The sequence below is a fragment of the Meleagris gallopavo genome, chromosome 6, assembly GCF_000146605.3.
Source record: "Meleagris gallopavo isolate NT-WF06-2002-E0010 breed Aviagen turkey brand Nicholas breeding stock chromosome 6, Turkey_5.1, whole genome shotgun sequence".
Lineage (NCBI taxonomy): Eukaryota > Metazoa > Chordata > Aves > Galliformes > Phasianidae > Meleagris > Meleagris gallopavo.
Genome location: NC_015016.2, coordinates 45,098,459 through 45,119,702, shown reverse-complemented (window position 1 = coordinate 45,119,702; position 21,244 = coordinate 45,098,459). Strand labels below are relative to the sequence as shown.

The 21,244-nt window shown below is 38.4% G+C and overlaps 1 protein-coding gene across 4 annotated transcripts in view; it reads right to left on the bottom strand.

The window, feature by feature from the left end:
* Positions 1-21,244, bottom strand: part of ELMO1 (engulfment and cell motility 1) — a 291,509-nt gene that overhangs the window by 129,318 nt on the left and 140,947 nt on the right. For all 4 annotated transcript variants that reach the window (XM_010713028.3, XM_019616661.2, XM_010713029.3 and 1 more), the window contains one exon: positions 17,630-17,738. In XM_010713028.3, the coding sequence (XP_010711330.1) occupies positions 17,630-17,738 (109 nt within the window). The remainder of the gene's footprint in view (positions 1-17,629; positions 17,739-21,244) is intronic.

Genomic DNA, 21,244 nt, shown 5'->3' with positions numbered 1-21,244 from the left:
TTATCAACTCACGAAGAATTTTGCATGTCCCTGATTGCCAGCACTGCTCAAATTCACAACAGTGAATCAGATTCCCTCAATAAAATTTGAATATCAGACTATTAATGAGAGAAGAGCAATTCTCAGGGCATCGCCACGTGAGCTTAACTCTTGTCTGGTGATTGAGATGATGGCTCTGACCCGGCTACTATGGCAATTTGCCTCTGCTAAAGCAAGTTCAGTTGCACGTTCCCACACAGACCATGTATTTGTGCCACGCAGAAAATACACTGCAGTGACAGCCCTTATAGCTAAAAAACACCACTTTTCTGGAAATTTACAGACTACAGAAGCTGCCATGATAGAGAAAAGGAAAACAGAACAAAGCCAATAATCAAGTTTGAAGAATTCATTGGAAGGATTAATTTAACCTCAGTGTGTGACTTTTACCTAATTTTTTTCTCCTTAATGAACCAGTCCTCCTAGATTAATCCTATATGCTCTTTTTGTATTTAGATGAAAGAATGAACTGGTGCCTTTGTTTCCTAGAGGGCTAAGCATGCCCATTTCACTTTACAGCCTGAACTAGGGAGGTAGAAATTCTCCTTGGAGGCTTTTCAAAGAATCCATGTGTTCTGTTAGGGTTATGACAGTAACTACAGGCTTATGAAAATCGGAAGGTGCATGACATAGAGATATCAGGTAGGTGCCTAAATTTGGTGTACCATAATTACCATGTAATTATGTTTTACATACTTTCAAAAATGTAAGATAGCCCTGAATTAGAATAGGAGAATAGACTCTAATCATGCTTTCACTTAAGAAAGTCTTGTTGAACTCAGGTAGACAGTGAGGCAAGCTGCCTTTGCTGAATTAGCACTCTCAAGTTTCTTTCAGCAGGGAAAACTAAAAGAGAAGCTTCTCACATTCGTAGCAGAAAGCAAACAACACAGCACAAAGATAACACTTTTAGGGAATTTGCCTTCATTAACTAGTTAGGATAGATATTCGGTCACTCAACCTTTACGAGAAAAGCAATCCAACTTTCTTTTTATTCATTTTTTCTTTTTTTTTCCTTTTCTTTTTTAACCTAAAGTTTGGGAAGAAAGAAATAAAAATAAAAATCTATCTTTTCCTGCCCTTAAAAATGCAAAGAAGTTATAATTGTTTCACTTCATTGCAGCTACAGATTCAAGTCTATTACTTCGAGTAGTATCACTAGACAGAGAGTAAATTGCTATTCAGTTCCTTCACTCACAAGATGTCAGTTTCTTTTCTTTTTTTTAATTCCACATATATCTTCAAAGTGTAGCCAAACAAACAATTTTCATAACACAATTTTATTTCCAAATCCTCCTCTTATCTCACCATACAGCCAGATTAAGTCATGGAAAAAGAAAAAAATAAAGTAAAACTAATCACCGTAAACACAATATGATTTTTTATGTTTTACCCAGTTGTGAATCTTACCATAGAGTTGCCAGATGGTTTGGGTTGGAGTGGACCTTAAAGGTAGGTCATTTAGTTCCATACAGAACCAGGCTCCCAAGAACTGAGAAAAGCACCTGTGAGCTCTCATTCCACTGTCCATCATTATAAACTTTAGGCACACTATAATGCATTAAGACTTTAATGATACTGACAGCATTAGGTGGCTACTGCCTGGATATTATTATTAGCTTCATAATGTCCAACAGAGTGACCTATAAATCACAGTAATAATGTTGAACTCTTCTTTATAAAAAGCTTTGTAATTTACAGATATAAAGTACTGTACATAATGTTATAGTGGAAATAACAATGACTACTATTATAGTAACTTTACTCAATATAGTCCTGTAACCTGATTTATTTAACCTAAGACACACATACAAAATCCAGGTTTTAACTGAAAAACAAATGAAAACCTTGAATATAGTCAACCAATCCACCTCAAAAACACCAACTGTGACAAAACATCACTGGTCATTTGGAAGTGCTGAAATGAAAATGTGCTCCTGTTCTTTGAGATGTTGACTATGCCATCCATGCATATCAACCATGAAACAGGCAGAACCTTCAAGCCCAGGAAGCAGATGACACCAGCAAGCACATGTGGACACCATTCTCAACACGCACAACTCCAGTCAACAGTATTTTCAATGACAACATCAGTTCTTTCCAGGAGCTGCTAAGCTTTGTTTAAGCAACACTATTTAGCTCAGTACCCAACTGTAGACTCATCTTCCTTGGCACAGGCAACTGCTAGGTTGCTGGGAGAATTAATGAGTTATTCTGGAGAAACTGGGTTGAGGTTATTAAGATATGTCTTACTAAAAGCCCTAAGAAAGAAGACCAAGAAAAAAGACCATCAAGAATCATCTCCAAGATAACAAACAAGCTAAACCTCTCCACTGATTAATTAAAAATTTCACTACAAATAGTTAAGAGCTTTCAAAAAGATGGAAGACTTATTACAAGAACATTTAGGTAAATGTAACCTTCACTGCATCTTTCTCAAATGGGCTTCAGTTGAATGAAAGCTGAACTAGACACAGTTCAGCTGAAACTGCTGTTCAGTGAAAACTGAACAACAAAGATAGCAATTGAAAGAATTTTTTGCAGCACCTGCCTCATCAACAACTGGCTTCTGCCACTGAATGCCAATGACAGGCAGGCTATAAACCTGTCAATTAGAAGTCACGCACCGAAAAATTAAATTTCATTAATGGAATGAAATTTGTGAGCTCAAGCTGGCAAATCTACATCATTTAATAAATTAGTGAAAGCCTACAAGCATCCAACATTAGGAAGACTAAACTCTTTTCCACACAATGCAGTTCTTCCTTTTTGTCATCTTAGCCACGTTTGTATTAAATGCTTACTCAGCTGTGCCACTATCACACCTACTCAACTCTGTTCCTCTGAGTGGCACAGAAGAATCTGATTTCTGTTCCTGCCATCACAAAATCCATCAGTTCTTTCCTTTCCTAGCCCCATAGTATCTATTCAAGTTCATCTTCAATCAACACAAAAGCTAAAGTGGCTTGCAGAAATCAGTATCGGTAAGCCAACTGACATTTTGAAATAGGATGACTATAAATACAGGAGACAGAAAAGGACAGAAACACTTTAATTTCAAGGAAAACGATCTTATTGTTAGATGCAGTCTATCCATATCACTGCTTATATCATACACCTAACACCCACCCCCCCTTCCTGCAATCTTTCCCCTCCAAATACATTGTTTATTTGGTTCCTTGGGATACTCTTCTCTCTTCCAGGAGGCTGCATTCCAAGCTCACCAAGATGAAATGAGATACAGGTTCGTGCAATTTCCCAGAAAGCAAAAGTTTTCACTTTGGTACAACAGTGATATTTCACCTGCAGAAGCAATGACTTCATCATTCTTAATATTGCCAGCGTTACACTTCTGCTAGATGGAGAAAGTTGCACTCAAACAATGTATTTCAAAGAAACTGTCAGTGTCTCGAGAGCAGAAAAATCTCTACTGAGTGCATTGATCTCGGCTTTCAAAAGTTAATTTCTGGAGTTTCTACCTCTGGGTGGTAAAGATGAGTAAAGGTCTTGCTTTCTGACAAGGTGATTCAGCACACAGAAAATGGAGCCCTGTGGACTTTGAGCTCAAAGTACTCAAGAGCTGAGGCATTCAAAGGTACCACTCACTGTTGGACGAAGCCTCAGCCACTGCCTAATCCCTAGCTAGTTTTGCTATGATGTGTCCATGCCTACACTTAAAAGGCATCCCCTAGTTTAAGCCACTTTTATCTTCCATTAAAAAATAAACATAGCTTTCAGTGCATATGAAATCTTGAAAAAGCCTAGTGTAACCCATTGCAGAGCTGATACTAACACAGATCAGTTAGAACAGGAATGATAGCCATCATTCTCATTTCTGACACATGAGACAGACAGAAGGCAGCTGAATTTTTTTGAGAAATAGGTCCCATATATGCCTTACTTCTCTTTCTCTTCCCTCCTTAGGTCTCAGTAGTATCAACGAACACCAAACACATCCTTGGTCTGACCTTCGAAATTCCAGGTGTAATGAATAATGAAGAGGTTATAATGAAAAGATAATATATCTATGAGAAATGCAAGTAGTCTATCAGCATTAAAGATTTGTCACTAAATTGATTCTTTTACATCTTAAAACCACAATTAGCTTTTTATATATGCACCAAAATAAGATTAAATACACATTTGCAAGACCACAAGATTTAGAACACCATCAATCTGTTCCCTGTGAATGGTACTCCTGAGATTTCTGATCAGGCTATAATAAAAGCCTTTGGCACATGAGAAATGCAGGTGGTAAAGGGAAAAAACCTGAAGTCTTGCTCCTGGGAATTCTCAAGTCATAGCTCACATCAGCTCAGAAATGTCTAAGTAATAAAATGGAATTCAGAAAACAGAAGTTCTACTGTTGTATGGTTCTTTTCATTTCTGAGACAGGAGTGAGAGAGAAACAATCCCTCTCACATCTCAGGCAGATATTCCCATTGCAGTAAAATAGATACTGCCACAAGATGACCTGTAATATGGCTTATCTGGATGGAAATGCTGAAAGATTCAAGACAGCAGAAAAAATTTTCTTTGAAATATTCTGTGTGTTTCATGGGTTTCACTCCATGTTGAGCAGGGCACAAGTGAAAACAAGATGAACAAGTATGTGATATGTAAGCATATGAAAAACAAACCTTGCTTTCCTTAGCATTGGAGCCCAGGTACAACCAATAAGAAGTATTATAGCTTAACTGAGCAAATTTCTCATTACTCATACATGTCTGGCATTTCAGGGAGAAAGACTAAACCACTCCATACAAGTTTTCAAGTGCATGCAAGTTTCTCTCTTTTCCCACATCATTAATCTTCCTCCTCCTGCCTGAAGTCTACAGGGAGGCAGCGCTGAGTGGAACTGGAATTTGGAGTGCTGCGTGTATGCAAGCACACAGGCAAAGTGTGCCTGACTTGCAAGAAAAGTGAGCAGATGGGCTCCCACTAATGGGATGATTTACAGAAGCATACCCTTAAAAACGAATGCTTGATAAAAAAGAAATAAAACAGGCTTCCTCTATATGCAGTTTTTCCCAAATACAACTGTATTTTTTTTTAACTTTGCTATACTAGATGTGGTAAGTCACAGGGCACAAGTCTGGACTCCTCTTTTGCCTCCTGATGTGTTTCGTGGTTCCAAGAGTCATCGTTCTGTGCATCAGACACTGAGGGTGACACAAGAAAGCTAGACTCGTACAGAAAACTAGGAAAGGAACTAGAAAGTACAAAGAAAAGATTCTCAAAGAAGTATTGGGAATGCATCTTTTCTCAGATGGCATCTGTATAAAACCGTAATGCACACAACGTTGTCTTTGCTTAATCTTTAATTCTGATAACAACCTAGCTTTTATCCTGGTTTGTTAATGTGTTCTTTCTTTCCTGTGGAACTGGTACCACAAGTACATGGAGGACAATAAACCTTCACACAGCTGTTTGCTATTGACAGCAAGTTTGGAAGCCGATAAACTACAAACATTTCACGTAGCTGTAAAAAACTTATAATATTATAGACACGTTTGTACAAAGCTGTCTTGCTGGGGGAGAAGATTAAGAGCATTTAGACACAAAGAGGGCTGAAAAGAGACTCTTAAACCCAGTACAACACAGCAATTTTGAACTCTTTATACCAACATAAAGGCTTCCTCCATTGGGGTTGCTTAGCCTGGTGAGAACGAGCCATGGTAGTGAGACAGACATCAATATTCACATAATTGTGCCCATATGAAAAGAGTGCAAGAGAAATTTAGCTGTATACCTCCAAATGCTTTTCTGTTTGTACCTGAATTTTCCTCTTCTTTCCCATGAGGAAGGAGGTACAGGAAAATCTATACAAAAATAAAGAGTATCTTGCTCTTCAAAAATAATACATAGGTTTTGCTTAGCCATGGTGGGATCATAAATACTTGACACATACACTGCAATTCAACTACTTATGCTAATCATATGGTACTGCTTCTCTTTTCTGAATGGATAAACATTTTATAAATCTGTAAGAAATCCTGCAAAAGATTACTGCAACTCTGAATTTCTAAGGGAAGTGAGAATATCTGAGTAAATTAGCCATTATGCAGGAGCACATTCTGCGTACACAAACTTGCTGAGTGTAACCTACTGCTGAGATGTGACGTCAAACCTTTCTGCATCCTTTACAACTGCCTCTGTGTCAAAGCTCCAGCAAGACATTTGGGGAGTACTGTTCCCTGCTATGTTAAGTGAAATCCAATCTCCAATAAGACACCACTTCTGTATGACCATTCGTGCACGTGAAGCTTTGCTTTCCATTAATACTTGTACCATATTATCAGATTTTGCAGAAGTTCTTTTAATGGGAAAACAAAAGGAACATGTACATTGCAGAGGAACTTTTAAACAGGAATGAATAGTAGGTGGTTTTTTTCCCCTGAATTAGCCCGTTTCTGTTTAACAGTGTCTGTGGCAGCTTTACCAAACATCTATAAAAACATTTAAAAATTCATAATTTAGCAGTGACAAGGAGAAACCTTTTTTTAAAAAAAAATTCAAAATGAATAGATATCTGAAAATATATCTAATCACTTCAAGTTGTCACCACCCACCCCTGGAATCTGAAGGTGGAAAAGAGGAGGAAAGAAACTGATGATGATGGAAATGCTTGGTTATTTGTTCATTGTCAGTGAGCAGAGACAGAAATAGCCATTCCAGTACACTGAAATGATGTGTAGATTTGTCTGTCTGAGGGTCAGCTCAGCTTTTTCAGAGCTAAGTAATGCAAGATAATGCTGTTACTACAGCTAACAGGAAAGTTTAAAGGATATAAAATCAATGAGATTTTAAACCTTAACACTCATGAAGATGTCTGAAAATTTCAGCTCAACATCTCCATCATTACCTACTGTTTCTAATGCCTAATCCAGAAGTTATAAAAAAAGTCACACACATTTTGTGTCACTTTGAAACTCCATCCAATCTACTGCAATCAAAAGAACATTTGAGAACTGTACCTCTATTTTATATTCCTAAACTCATCCCAACACATGCAGAGAAAGGTATCTCAAAAAAACAGATGTCTAAAAAGGGCCAAATAAGAGAGATTGTGTGGTTTTTAAATCAGCCTTAGGATGTCCATTCCTAATTTAAAAATGCTGCAGGACGACTGCCTCTTCTTTTTGCTCTGAATTGTCTGGCAAGGCAACATTTTTTATGTACAATTTTTTGTTCTTCATGTTTTAGATTACAGAATGCAGAGACTAGAATAGTTCCCCAGTTGGAGCAAATAAACCAGACCTTTAAAGCAAAATAGTTTTAAATATCCAATTATAACTTCACATAAGAGAGAGAGAAGGAGAGGAAGAAGGAGAAGAGAAGGAGAGGGAGAGAGAGAGAGAGGGAGAGGGAGAAGGAGAAGGAGGAGAAATCACCCTCCAGCATTTTACTGGCATTCCTGAAATGTTTACATCAGTTCCAAGACTTTGGTACTTAACAGTATAAGAAAAGCTAAACATGATCACATTCCATCTCTCTATGTGATAGAAGCTTTCTACAATTACCCTTAAAGGCCACTTGATTTGATAACAAATTCACAGTGATATAAAATTTACATGTTTTTCAATGACTTATTAATATGCAAATATTAGGGTAAAAATTGAAAACGCAACTCAAACATTCCTGAAACATGATGGTCTTCTATTTAAAACAGCAAGAAAATTAAATGGCACATCAGCATTGCACAAATAAAGTACAGTCAGGGAATGCAACAGGTCGAGTTCTAGATCGGTTGCACATCCTGCAGATGTGGTAAATGTTCACAAAAATCAAAACATGTAATTTCCAAATGCAAGGAACAAATTATTATCCTTTACAATACACAAGAAGAAGGAAATGGAAAGGACATCTGATGGCTACACACTCCAGGACTTGCTTCCAAACGTCTGCAGGTAAAGCACAATACCAGCTCACAAATAATCTTCAACACTTGTAATGCCTTTAAATACAGCACATCAGCAAAATACTACTGTACACTCATGATACTCTGTTCCCTTCCAGATTATAACCTTATGACAAAACATAATCATGGACTATTACACAGGACAAAATATTCTCAAAGGTAGAAGATGAACACGTGAAAATATATGGTTTCAAGTTCATCACTTTTTTTTCTGATTCGCTGATTGATGCTTAATTCTCACTGAGTGCTTACAGAAGCCCAAAGAACAAGTTATCAGAGGTCTTATTTTTAATTTTACTACGAAAATATCAGCTATACTCTGTGCTGAGATAAGCTTAAAAATGAAAGGAGTCCAGTTGAAAAGCAACCAATCAATCCAAGGATTCATTACACACAGGATTTATTGTGAGAAGCTTATTAAAGTAAATATAAGGTGGTAGACGAGCTGATTAGGAGGGATATGCTACTCGACTTTGTACTTAATAACAAGGAAGGGCTACTAGGGGATGTGAAAGTTGGGGGCAGTGATCATGAGAGAGTGGAGTTGAAGATCTTATGTAGAAGAAGCAAAGTAATAAGTAGAATTGCTTCCCTGGACTTCAGGAGAGCTAACTTTGGTCTCTTGAAGATCTACTTGGAGGTATCCCATAGGCTAGAGTGTAAGTAGCTAAGGGGACCCATGAGAGCTGGTTGGCACTTAAACACCACTTCTTTCCAAGCTCAAGATCGATATATCCCAAAGAATCAATGCACACAAATTCACTGGCCCCAGTGGGATGCACCCATATGTGCTGAGGGAACTGGTAGAGGTGATTGCTGAACTGCTCTCTATTGTCTTTGAAAGGTCTTGGTGAACAGGAGAAGTGCCTGAAGGCTGGAGGATAGCCAAACTCTCTCCAGTCTTCAAAACTGGCGAGAAGGAGGATAAGGGAAACTACAGGCTAGTCAGCCTCACATCCATCCCTGGAAAGGTAATGGAACCTTGTTCCAGATACCCTATCCTAGCAATTGGAAGAGAAGGTTATCAGGAATAGTCAAAATGGATTCAAGGGGGAAATCATGCTTGGCCAGTCTGGTATGACCTTTTGTGATCTTTTATGATGTCATCACTGGCTGGGTAGTGGGGAGAGAGAAGTGGATGTTGTCTACCTTGACTTCAGCAAGGCATTTGACGTTGTCTCCCACAACATCCTTGTTAAGAAATTTCGAAAGACTGAGACAGATGAGTGGATGGTGAGGTAGACTGAGAACTGTCTGACTGTCAGACCTCAGAAGGCTGTCATCAGTAGCACAGAGTTTGGTTGGAGGCTTGTAACTAGTGGTATTCCCCAGGGGTCAGTGCTGGGTCTTGCTTGATGTCTTATCAATGATCTGAAAGAAGGGATAGAGTCCATCCTTAGCAAGTTTCCTGATACAAAACTTGGAGTAGTGGCTGACACATTGGAAGGCTGTGCTACATTTCAACAAGACTGGAGAGCTGGGCAGGGAGGAACCTGATGAGGTTTAACAAGAACAAGTGTAGCCTTGCACCAGGGCAAGAATAACCGCACGCATCAGCACAGGTTAAGGGATGATGCGCTGAAGAGGAGCTCTGCAGAGAAGGATCTGGATGTTCTGATGAACAACAGTTTGGCCATGAGCCATCAGAATGCCCTTGTAACTAAAAAGGCCAATGGTATCTGGGGGTGCATTACAAAGAACATAGCCAGAAGGTCAATGAAAGTAATCTTCCCTCCCTACTCTGCCCTGGTAAGGCCACATTCAGAATACTGTGTCCAGTTCTGGGCTCCCCAGTTCAAAAAAGACTCCAGTGGGAGCCACAAAGATGGCTATGGGTCTGGAGCATCTCCCACATGAGAAAAGGCTGAGTAGCATGGGTCCATTCAGCCTGAGGAAAAGAAGACTGAGCAGAAATCTGATTAATGTTTATAAATATGTAAAGCGAGGTGAAAGGCAAACGGATGGGGTCAGGCTCTTCTTGGTGGTCTGTAGTGACAGGACAAAGAGTAACGGTCTAAAACTTGTACACAGGAAGTTCCGTGGTGACATGTGGAAGAGCTTCTCTATGTTGAGGGTGATGAAGCACTGGAACAGGTTGCCCAGAGTGGTTGTGGAGTCTCCTTCTATGGAGATATTTAAGACCTGTCCGAATGCCAACCTGTGCAACTTATTGAAGGGTACCTTCTTTAGCAGGGAGGTTGGACTCAATGATCTCTAGAAGTTCATTCTACGATTCTGTGATTCTGTGATCATGTCAACAATCTCTTTAGTACTCGTATGTATACAAACAACCAATTATATTTCACGCCTGGACAACTTCAGATGAACAAAGTTTCCAACACTTTTCTTAAGCTCCTAGTCACTTCATACATGTTTTTAGCTAATATAAAGCATAATAATGTTTTTCTTTTTGTCTAACATCAAGTGGGTCTTTGATGTGAAGTGGGGATGATGAGTCCATTCTTAGATGTTCAATAGAATAATTAAACTGACACTCTGTAGTGTTAATTAGGAGGGAAAAAAAAAGCCCACCAGCCACTTTGGGGCATCATTAGCAAGTAGCTTAGTAAGCTATGTAAATACAAAATACAAAGACCTAGGAAAACCAAGCAAAATGCTTGGTCCTGAATGAGTTAAGACACAGCAATTGAAGCTGGAAGAATAAAACCTATGTATGTGCATCTGTAATGAACAAGACTCAAGGAAAAGAAATAACAAAGTTATCTCAAACTTAAGCCATGATTTTTTTCTTGAAAAGATCCAGGAAAATGTCACAGCTCTCTACAACAAAAGGGCACAGCACAGTACACTGAAAGATATCTGAGGGCAAGTAACAATCTTCAAAAAATCGTTGTATGTCTAATAACTTCCCACAAAGAGTTTAATTTGTTCAGATATCCCCAGCACACAATGTTAAGAATTAGGAAAGCCTAAATTCATACAGCAAGTTGGTTTCAAAGACAAAGACCAGGAGTCTATATGGGTTGTGAATGCACATCTCCCTGATAATGAACACTCCCTGTGACAAGCTGCTGGAGTAGGCAGCACAGACTTACATTTCCATAATGACTTATCAGCATATAGAGCCACACAATTAGTGCTTACAAGGAGCACAGAGTTCTACTTCACCAAAAAACTGGTGAGAAGAAATTAGGGCAGGCTTCCAAGGGTCTATCATGAGAGTGTGGATAGGCCTACCAGTACAATGAGGGAAAGAAATGTGAGAGAAATTAGATCCCTTGAGTAGAACAAGGGCCATCCTCCATCAAAACTATCACAAAAAGTTTTAGTGATGCTAGCTATAAAATGAATGGCTTTAAGTCTGTGGAGAACAGAGGCAGTGAACATTTGGGTTATAACTGACTGAGAAAATACAACCCCATCCTGAGGAGGTCAGGATTCGCCTTAGCTCCATCCCCTGACATTACACCATGTTTACATTTGTTTTCGTATCATAAGCCAACTCTCCAGGTTATTTGGTCTCCCAAAATTCAGAATTGTCCTTCCTCTCCATTACTAGAAGGCATTAAAGCTTTATATTTAGAAATCACACTGAAATTATTTTTTTGGTTTACACAAGCTGGCTATGAAATTGATCAAATTGAACAAAAATGTTATAAAACAGGCAATTAACTTCCTTGACATGTATAAAGATATATACCCTTAAAATTGCAGCAAAGTTTCTGCTAATCCAGGCATGGAGAATGCCACATGCAGAGTAGATAAGTACAGCTAAAGGGGGCTGCACTTCTTTTCAAGGGTGGTTTTATTCTCTTTTTGAATCCTTCATCAGGAAGCAGCAAATTGCAACCCAGTTGGATTTTAAATATGTTTAAAGCTCTGAAGTCCCCCTCACAGATTCAATTTTTAAAAAGATATTTACTGTAAGCCAAAAAAAATAGTTTTTAAAAAATAAGGAGAGACAAGTTATCAAGTATTTACTAAGAATAAACAAAAGTTAAAAAATCTAAAAGAATAAATTTTTCTGCTAGAGGGCTTGATTGCCCAGTCAACAGCAATCCAAAAATGCATCCAGTGCCATGAAAGATCCATGAAGATGCACGTGTAGGAAGCACCTAGGACGATTAGTGGCACATTCAACTACCTCAGAGCCAAATCAGCAGGGGATTGTTAAAAGGATATTCACTTGCTCAAGAAAAGAGATGTTATCAGCAAAATCTTATGCATTTCCCAGAATTCTGCACATTTTCTAGCCTTTGCAAGTACAGCCTTGTCTCAGGAAACAGAGGAAACTGTTCAAGCTGGTTGTCATTTTAGCAGACTACTAATGGGTTTGTCCACTAACCCCAACATTTTTCTGGGTTTCCAAAACCTTGAGTTCCTCTTTTTCACCTGCACAACTTTCTATTTCCAACCTGAAAATCCTTTAGTGTTCCCTACACAAGCATTTCTGATGGACACAAAGCAACACATAAAATACACTGAAAGTTGCTACTACAACAACACCGAGTCGAGTTTTTAAACATTGCTTAATTCTATGTACAACGCATTTGGCAACCATACGCCTCTTTTAAACAGAGCAATTGCAAAATTGCCAGTCTGCTGCATGGAAGTGCTGAGATGTTACTGCAGAGCAGAAGCACAACTTGTGACAAAGTCCAGAAGTCTTCATCTACTTTTAATCAACCTGTATTATAATGACAGGAAGTAAAATAAGGAGGCTCACAATGGACTGAAAGATCATTTTTCTCTTACATTCAATCTGTTCAGGATTAACATGTCACTAAACAATGAGCAAAGTGTCCAAAAATGTTTCCAGATAAGAAACAAATTTTTGGCTATATGTCAGCTGTGTGAAGGAACGTGCAAACCTGCAGACAGGAACTTCAAAAGCCTGAATAGTTCTCCAGTGCTCAGAAGAAATGCAGAGTTTTCAAAATGAAATACATTTTGAAGATTATAATTAATCAGTTGGCTTTGCCTTTGGCAATAATCCAACAGATTTACCCATGTCATCTGGTATGCTGTCATACACCTGCCCAGACTTCTATGTTACTACATTATTCATTGTAGTTTTAAAAATAATACTAGAATTTGCTTCCAGTGACCACGTTAAAACAAATTACAGACTTGATTCTACCATGATATCAAGTTTGCCAAAGACATAGATCCCACTAATCACAGGAAATCAACAGTTTTTTTTTTCTCTCCATCATTCTGCAGCTTTGTTCTGCTACTTCCCTAATTCAGCATCCTCACTGACAATGTCCGTGCTTTATTCCTACTTTGAATTTATCAGGCTTTAACATCCAGGTCTTGGTTCTTGCTATTCTTGTCATTACCAGATGAAAGAGCTCTGCATACCTAGTCAAGTTTTTCTCTTATTGTCTTTGGAGAAATGAATCAATTTCTAGAAATTCCCTCAAATCCACAAATCTTTCTTGCCTGTAAAGCGATGATTTTTCTTTTTTTTCCCCACATTCCATGCTTACAGAAAAATGAATAAATGTAATTTTAAAGGAACCAAGGAGTCCTACATCTGGGACATGAGAAACTTAAGTGCTTTCCACAATACAAATTAAGTTATAGTCCCTGCTCCAAAGAGATCAAAGACTGAAAAAAGCAGACATATGGCTGTAGGCAGAAGGAAAAAAACATGAATGGGGTGCGTCTCTGACCAACCCAGCAACTGTATTAACTTTGAGGCCAACAGTGCCACGTGCAGAAAGTAACCTTCCAACATCTGTCTCACTGTTCCTAAGGACAGAGGTAGCAATGAATTATCTTGCTCAAAAGGTGCCTGCAGCAGCTTTGCTCATGTTCTCAAGGATTACAGTGGATGTTTTGCAGGAACTCCAAAGTTTACCACTGACATGAAGAGATCATGACCTTTTAGATTAAGAAATGGTTAATTACAGAAAAGAAAAGAAAAGAAAAGAAAAGAAAAGAAAAGAAAAGAAAGATCTCCTGCGGAAAAAAAGAAGTTTCATTCTCTCTTTCCTGAGGGACTGTGCCACCAAACAGGAGGAGAGGAATGTCTGATAAAGTGAGATTTTGATAGCATACAAAAATATAACTCAGATGACTTCACAAGTTACTGACTTTGCATTAAGAAGGGTGAGCATATTTAATGTCTCTATACCTGGGATGGAATTTGCTTGTAACGTTTCCAAAGTAACCCTTAAAACTAAAGATCAACATCGCTCTTAGATTTTTTTCTCCCCATTACTGATATTGTTTTCAAAGCTGACTGAACGGTGTTTACCATCTGGCCTTCACTCAAGATCTGCTGAACTTTTGCTACAACTAAGGGTTATCTGAGATAACTGAGTGATTGTTTGGGTAAGATGATAAAGACGTGGATATAAGGGAGAAGGCTTTTTACAGTGAGGGTGGTGAGGGACTGGAACAGATTGCTCAGAGATGAGGTAGAAGCCTCAATCCCTGGAGACATTCAAGGCCAGGCTGGATCAGGCTCTGAGCAACTTGATCTGGCTCTGGGTGTTCCTGTTGATTGCAGGTGAATTGGACTAGATGAGCTTTAAAGGTCCCTTCCAACTCTAAGGATTCTATGCTTCCGTGATTCTATGCTTCTGTGATTCTATTCTTTGTGTAGATGTAAGAATGAATCAGCTAAAAAGCTATGATAAAGGAGGTTAGAATTTCTTTTTAACTATTTTATTATGCATTAAGGATAGGATTAAAAGTTTGAGACTGCTATTTTTAAATTGCTCCTTGGTAAGAGAAGTTTTTCAGCTTCCTAACAAACACCTCCCGACTCCTTAAATACTATACTCTCCAGAAGATGAAATAGCAAGAAGAAACATGGGAACGTTAAAAATTCCCTTATCTAATTTTATTTACTATTTCTGGGGTTTTTCTCTATTTAAATTTAAGAGGAGGAGGAGGAGGAGGAGGAGGAGGGTGAAAAGGCAATTAGCTTTCAAGAAAGGGGAAAAAAATTAAATATGACATTCCGTTATAAAAATACTGGATTTGCTGAAGCAAAATGAAAAATCAGCCCAGGCATGCCCTCGAGTGTATAATGCTGATCATGCAGTGACCAATATGGTTTCAGGGAAAGAACAGAAAAAACCCTACATTGCACACTGTGGATTGTGCAAAGCAGAAAAAACTTCCTGGCCCTTGCAGCAATCAGCTTACTCCTCGAAGCATGAGATTTGATTACCTTCATCTCAGCAGGCACAACCATGAGCATTACTATATACCTACTAAATACCCAGCACGTTCTATTTGACAAAAGAGACAGTGATGTGCATTTCAATTCTGCAACCTGGGCAATAATTGCAATGAAATCTATAGCAAGAACATACGTGAACAGCATAAAAGGAGTTATAATCTATTGGCATTTAGATCTTCTCTTTTGATGAAAAATATCTTATAAATGAATCAAGTCAAACAGAAGCCCATGAAAATTAAATTCTCCAGAATAAAAAAGCAAGAACACCCCAGAAAAGATGTTATCTGACAGAATCTTTAGAACAATATATATCTCCGACATGTGACCCCTGTGGTCTGTCAAAGTCTGATTTTTCCAGAATCCCCTAAACACTGCCCATCAAAACAATCACATGGGAACATAAGCAGTTCAACATCTGCATCCTGCTCAAAACATACAGCAAACATACTCAGTCTGACTTGCCTTAACTATAGAATAACTCCAAGCATGCAATGATATTGGCTTATAAACATCTTCAGACTGTGACAGCACTGAAGACAGCTGCCTGTCTGCACACATCGCTGATCTACTGTTCATCCATCAGCTAAAATCTGGCAATTTTTTTTGTTGTTGTTATTATTTAACTACAGCATTACTGTCTGCCTATAAAACCAAGTGTCTGTTGAGAAGATGTTCTTCTCTGAAGCATATATGTCATGATGGAAGTTATCTTAGTTTTCATAGCTACTAAGGGGGAAATACAAATGGCCTGCTCCTGGCAAATTTGTCAGCGTATCAGAGTTGTGGAGTGTCAAAGAACCTTACCCTCTAGGAGGGAGATGAGAACAAATGCTGGAGTGAGAATGTGACTGTCTGATGTCAGCTTTAATCCTCTGCTAGGATGGATGCAGTGCTTGAAAGGACCAAAAGAAATGGTAAAATGTCTTCCTGCTGCCTAAAGTTATTTAATGCAATGGAGTAAAGGCAATATAATCAGCATTAAAGTGCTCTTCATAAATAATGGACAGTCTAGCAGCTTTTATCTACTCTGCACTTCAAGGAAGTTTTTACTGTTGAATATTTCATGAGTAAAAGGTAATTTATTGTAGCTTTTAAATTATAGACTTCAGAAACTATTAGAAACAAGTTCTATATCCCTGTACAATAATGACCAGTTATGAATTTCTAAAGAAACACTGGCAGCTTTAAATGCATATTCTGAAACATAACACTTATGAATTAGCAGAGACACCTCAGCCCAACATTGCAGCTGGTGATTTTTAAGATGTCCAATCCTATTCATCAATACAATATTTATTTGCAAACACCTGAATGTATATTTTCCTAACATGTCAGTTCTAGTTTGCACTTCTGAACAAAATATACTACTGATCACAGGTCACTTAGGATGCACATCTGTGATAGCAATTTTCAAAAAATCTGTTTCCTGTATATCATGGTAAAAGTGTACTTTATCACAGCCTTTGTAAGTTACAGGTAGAATTCCACATAAACAAAACCATTAAGGAAGCGTACTGGTGAACAGGTGAATCATCAAGATGAATTAGAAGCAACCTTAGCTCCCTCCCCTGTGAATATAAAGCTACGATGCAACCTTACTGCCACATACAGAAACAGATGATCTGGAGGTGTAGATTAGTGAGTCTTCACCGGTGCTACAGCTGGTTTCTATCAACAGAAGCACCAGTGCATTTCTCAACATCAAACCTGTCTGTACTACTTCACAGAGCTACGAAAAAGCACCACCACAGGAACTTGCTGCAAACAAACACACCCATCATCCACTGACTTGCAGCTTAAACAACACCAAAGGAAATGGCACTAAGGCATTTAAAGGCAAACTCCCTCAGCCAGAGCCTGAGCCATTCCTGGAAAAATTTTTAGTTTTTCTTCTACCCTCACGTTTTCAAACTATACAGTTACTCTAAAAAAAGATATAATTTTCTTTCTAAAATTGAGGTAGCAAGAATAACTTTCATATTTTCTTTATGCAACAACTGAACCCCCAACTCAAAAGTCTGAGAACAAAGAGGTTAGAACATGAATACTTGTATCTCCAGAAGTTAGAAGCTCGTTCCCTCTGTATTAAAATACAGTACTTCATTTCACAGTGTTAGAATAAATGATACAGAGTAGATAAGTAATATCAAAATGAACGATTGTACTATTCATAAAACCAACCTAAAGATAAGCCCATGGAATGGTAAGAGAAAGAAGTCTCCTCCACTGAGGTTAACCCAGTCACTGAGTAGGACATGAACTGATCACTGTGAAAATTATGCCCTGTTTCATTCAGAAGAAATTCAAAGATAGGATGCCCCTTTCCCTTACTCCACTCCCATTCCTGGAATGTTTGCAAATTAGTACGATACATGGAAAAACAGGTATAGTCATTTTGAACGTTAGTGTTCAATATATAATCATACTGAGAAGAATTAAATTATTGTTTCATGTACCACTGAACTCACTCCGTGATTCTTAGAGGTCAAATAAATGGGCCAACTTACGTAGCTCTCCTACTTTCAGTATTTCACACAGCATCTTTGTGAGCTCAATGCTACTTCGGCCAAACGGGCACTCATGCTTGTCTTCTCGACTACTGTTCTCCAGGACAATCTGAAGTAGGAATCAAAATGGAAAATAATCAGTATGAAGAATCCATCAGATGAAGCATTGTCCTCCACATCCAACATTTACAAAACATTTACCAGGCTGAATTTAGTAAATTTTTCATACACTTCCATCTTTTCCCCAGCTAAATGGCAGAATTGAGTTAAAAAAAAAAAAGTCTTAAAGGAGAAATGTTGCCTCCCTGTGCTCAAAGCTGCAACACAGAAGCAGTGCCATTCCAGGGCTGATTCAAATGCTTTGCCATTCCTATGCAACACTGTTGTTCTACACCAGCAGAATGAATTGCACCAGAAACCAAAGAGAAGGAAAAGAGAGTGAAATAACTTCGTATCAAATGTGCAGGTTAAAGGAAATGAGATAAAATGATTTAGAGTCACGAATACACCTAGAAGGACTATAAATAACAGAAGATGCATAGCTGGATCCAGGCTCCACAAAAGATCCAAGTGACAAAAATCATGCTCAAGTCAATGTGCTCAGTTTCTCCGTTACAGAAGAAACTTGCACTTGTGTGCAAATCGTTTCAGCAAACTGTCACTCTTGCATCAAGCAATGAACGCAGCAAAAACAATTCAAGGAAAGTATTTGTATTCCCAGTTGAATGATAGTGCAAAGGAAATGGGAAAAAATAACTACTTGGGCATTTTTGCACCATTAAGTTCAGCTCTATCAGTTATCATTCAGAATAAATCCCTCCTCAGCACTACAACTAAAAAAGAGGTTACATCGTGGGTGAAAGATGAGTTATGAGAATAATACAGATTTCACTGAAGGTGTGAACCTGAAAAGAAAGTAAAATAGGGGCTGAAGAAAAAAAAAAAAATTATCAAAACAGATTTGCAATAAGAATTGTCATTGCAATAACAAACTTTGCTACTGGCTTCAAAAGAGGAAAAAAATGCAACCTAAACAGCTACTGCACAGCTTGGGAGTGAGGGAGAGAGAGAAAAAAAAAATGAATTTCAAAGGTAAGATATATTGCCAAGCACCAAAGAACCTCAGAAGCTCTCTAAATTTTATTTCCAAACAAGTGTTTAGACATTGTTCTCTGATTTGCATTCCTCCTGTCTCCTTAGCTCCTACTTTCATGTAATTACTTTTTATTTTTTAATCTTTCAAGTCTGTCAGCAAGTAAAGCTCCCCAAAAAGGTAAAACAACTCTGCTTCCCAGCATGACAGCTGTGCTCCTCTCTAGAAATCCTGGAGTCCCTACTAAATCCTGATTCGTAGAAGGCTCCAAGGCTGGAACTTTGCCCAAAACAACCTGGTGGTGGAAAGCAGGTGTGATGCATCACTGGATGGCAGCAAAACCTTTCTCACTCCCCCAGCTCTCAGAAGTGACCATCACACATCCATGCCCTCTCGTAAGAAAAGCCCTTACTGTCAGGAAATCAGTAAAAGTGTGGAAAAGAGAGAAGAGCCAAATCCAAGTAGAAAAGTTATTTGCTTCACATGGCATGCCCAAATCTCTTCATGCAAAAGTATCTATTTTAGTCTTTCTGTACAAAGGGCAACCTCTTGCTGTTACTCCGCTTCTAAAACACCCTCGGGGAGGTAAAAAGAATGTTGTTCTTTGTGTTGTGAGAGTGAATGATTGTTTGCTTTGTTTTTCAATGTTCTTTGTCTATTTATCACCCAGACTTCCCACCAGAAGCTGAGAAAGTTACTTGGGATTTCATAAATATTTGACCCTGCCAATTTTTGCTAGACTTTTCCAGCAGGGTGGTGTCAGATTCAGATTCACCACCCTGCCAAGAGGGCCTACTTTTCCTTGTAAAATTTGTGGCTCAAATGAAATCTGATTGTTCCACGTCACATCTGGGCAACGGCTGTATCAAATCAAAGAAACACCCCTGCAATTTTCATTTCACATTGCAGCAGCCACTGTTCAAGGAACGTGCGAATATGACTTTGCATTCTGGATGAGTCATCCTGCTCCAGTCTCTTTCATGGAGGACAGTGCTACATTTCCAAACCCAAATGCAGGAGCAGTGACAGACTGGCACACGCGCAGTGCAAGGCTGTGTCTCAACACGTCTCCTCTTTTATTATTATGCATTTTATCTCTCACATAATAAAACATAAAATCTGCATACTGGAGCAGGGGGATGCTTTGACACAGATTTAGGTACAACAGAGAAACACTGGTAATAAAATCAGTGAAGAGGCAAAATGAAAGGGGAAGGGGGAAGGGAAGGGAAACACTCAGATCAGCAAGCCTGCTGGCTTCTGGCAAATGCATTTTGTTGAGTTTCACATTAACTCGACACATTAACATTTCATGAGCACATAAATATTTAATGGTGACACCATATATGCATATAATGTAAAGCAGAATTACAGCAATCAATAAGAATGCCAGAGAAATAGTTAAGGAACTGCATATTGCAATACAGCAAATTAAATGGCAATTTGAGTATGTAAAGCAGCTTTGAAATGTTCCTCACTCACAGACTCTGCAAGTATCATCTTTTAGAATTTGTTCTTGCAAAACAAAGCAGAGCTGACATATTACATTTCTGCAGGAAAGGAAGATGGAATGCCCTTTGCTACATTTAAATACCTGTAGGTAAATTTGACAGATATGGATCTTCTGTTAAGCAAGAGCAATGGTAAAAGGGGGCTGGGGAGGAAGAGCTTCTTCATACACATACCTAAGGAGAAACCATTTCTAATCTTGGCAACAGATTTATAACACTCATTAGGATATTTGTAATACTCTTTTCATGACTTCACGACTCATATCCTGTTCCAAAGTAAAATGCTATAAATATAGCCAGTAATTGCATGATTTTATTCTTACTTCCTTCAATCTGTAGGAGAAATAAGCAGGGGATAGACGTTTTTTCTCCATATACTGGGGGAAATTGTAGTAGGGAAAAACATAACAGAGCTCTAGACTGAAAATACTTGTGAATCAAGTCATCAGTACACATTTGTATCAAAGAAAAGTAGTGTGGAATTCACCAAACCCACATAACCTTCATTCAAATAAAGGCCTATCATTTATACTCATAAAGTGCCCATACCCTATTATCTTTGACCTTTTTCCCACCTCACAAATCCAGCACAGTGAGCTGTAGATCTACCAGAAACTTCACAATGGGCAGGTACAATTGTCAAATTTTGCTTTGGGGAAACAAATCCTTAAAGGCAGAAGCCATGGACACTGCAGAAGAACTCTTGGCACCCTGACCATCTTTCCCTTGATGCTCCCTTGCCTCTGGTCTGCTTGGCAGCATTCACTTTGTTATTAGGCATCTACTTCTGCCAGCTTCCTTGCCTCCCTCCTTGAGAAGAAGCAACATGGACATATGACTTTTAATATACAAGACGTTACACAGACAAAATTCAAAACCCTCTCACAATTCAGGAGTACTAAATGCTGTGGGCCATCTTCACTTTCTCCATTCCTTTAAGCTATAATGCCTTTTACAAGAAGGCAAAGCAGGAAATAAATATGTGTAACAGGCAAAAAAAAAAGAAAAGAA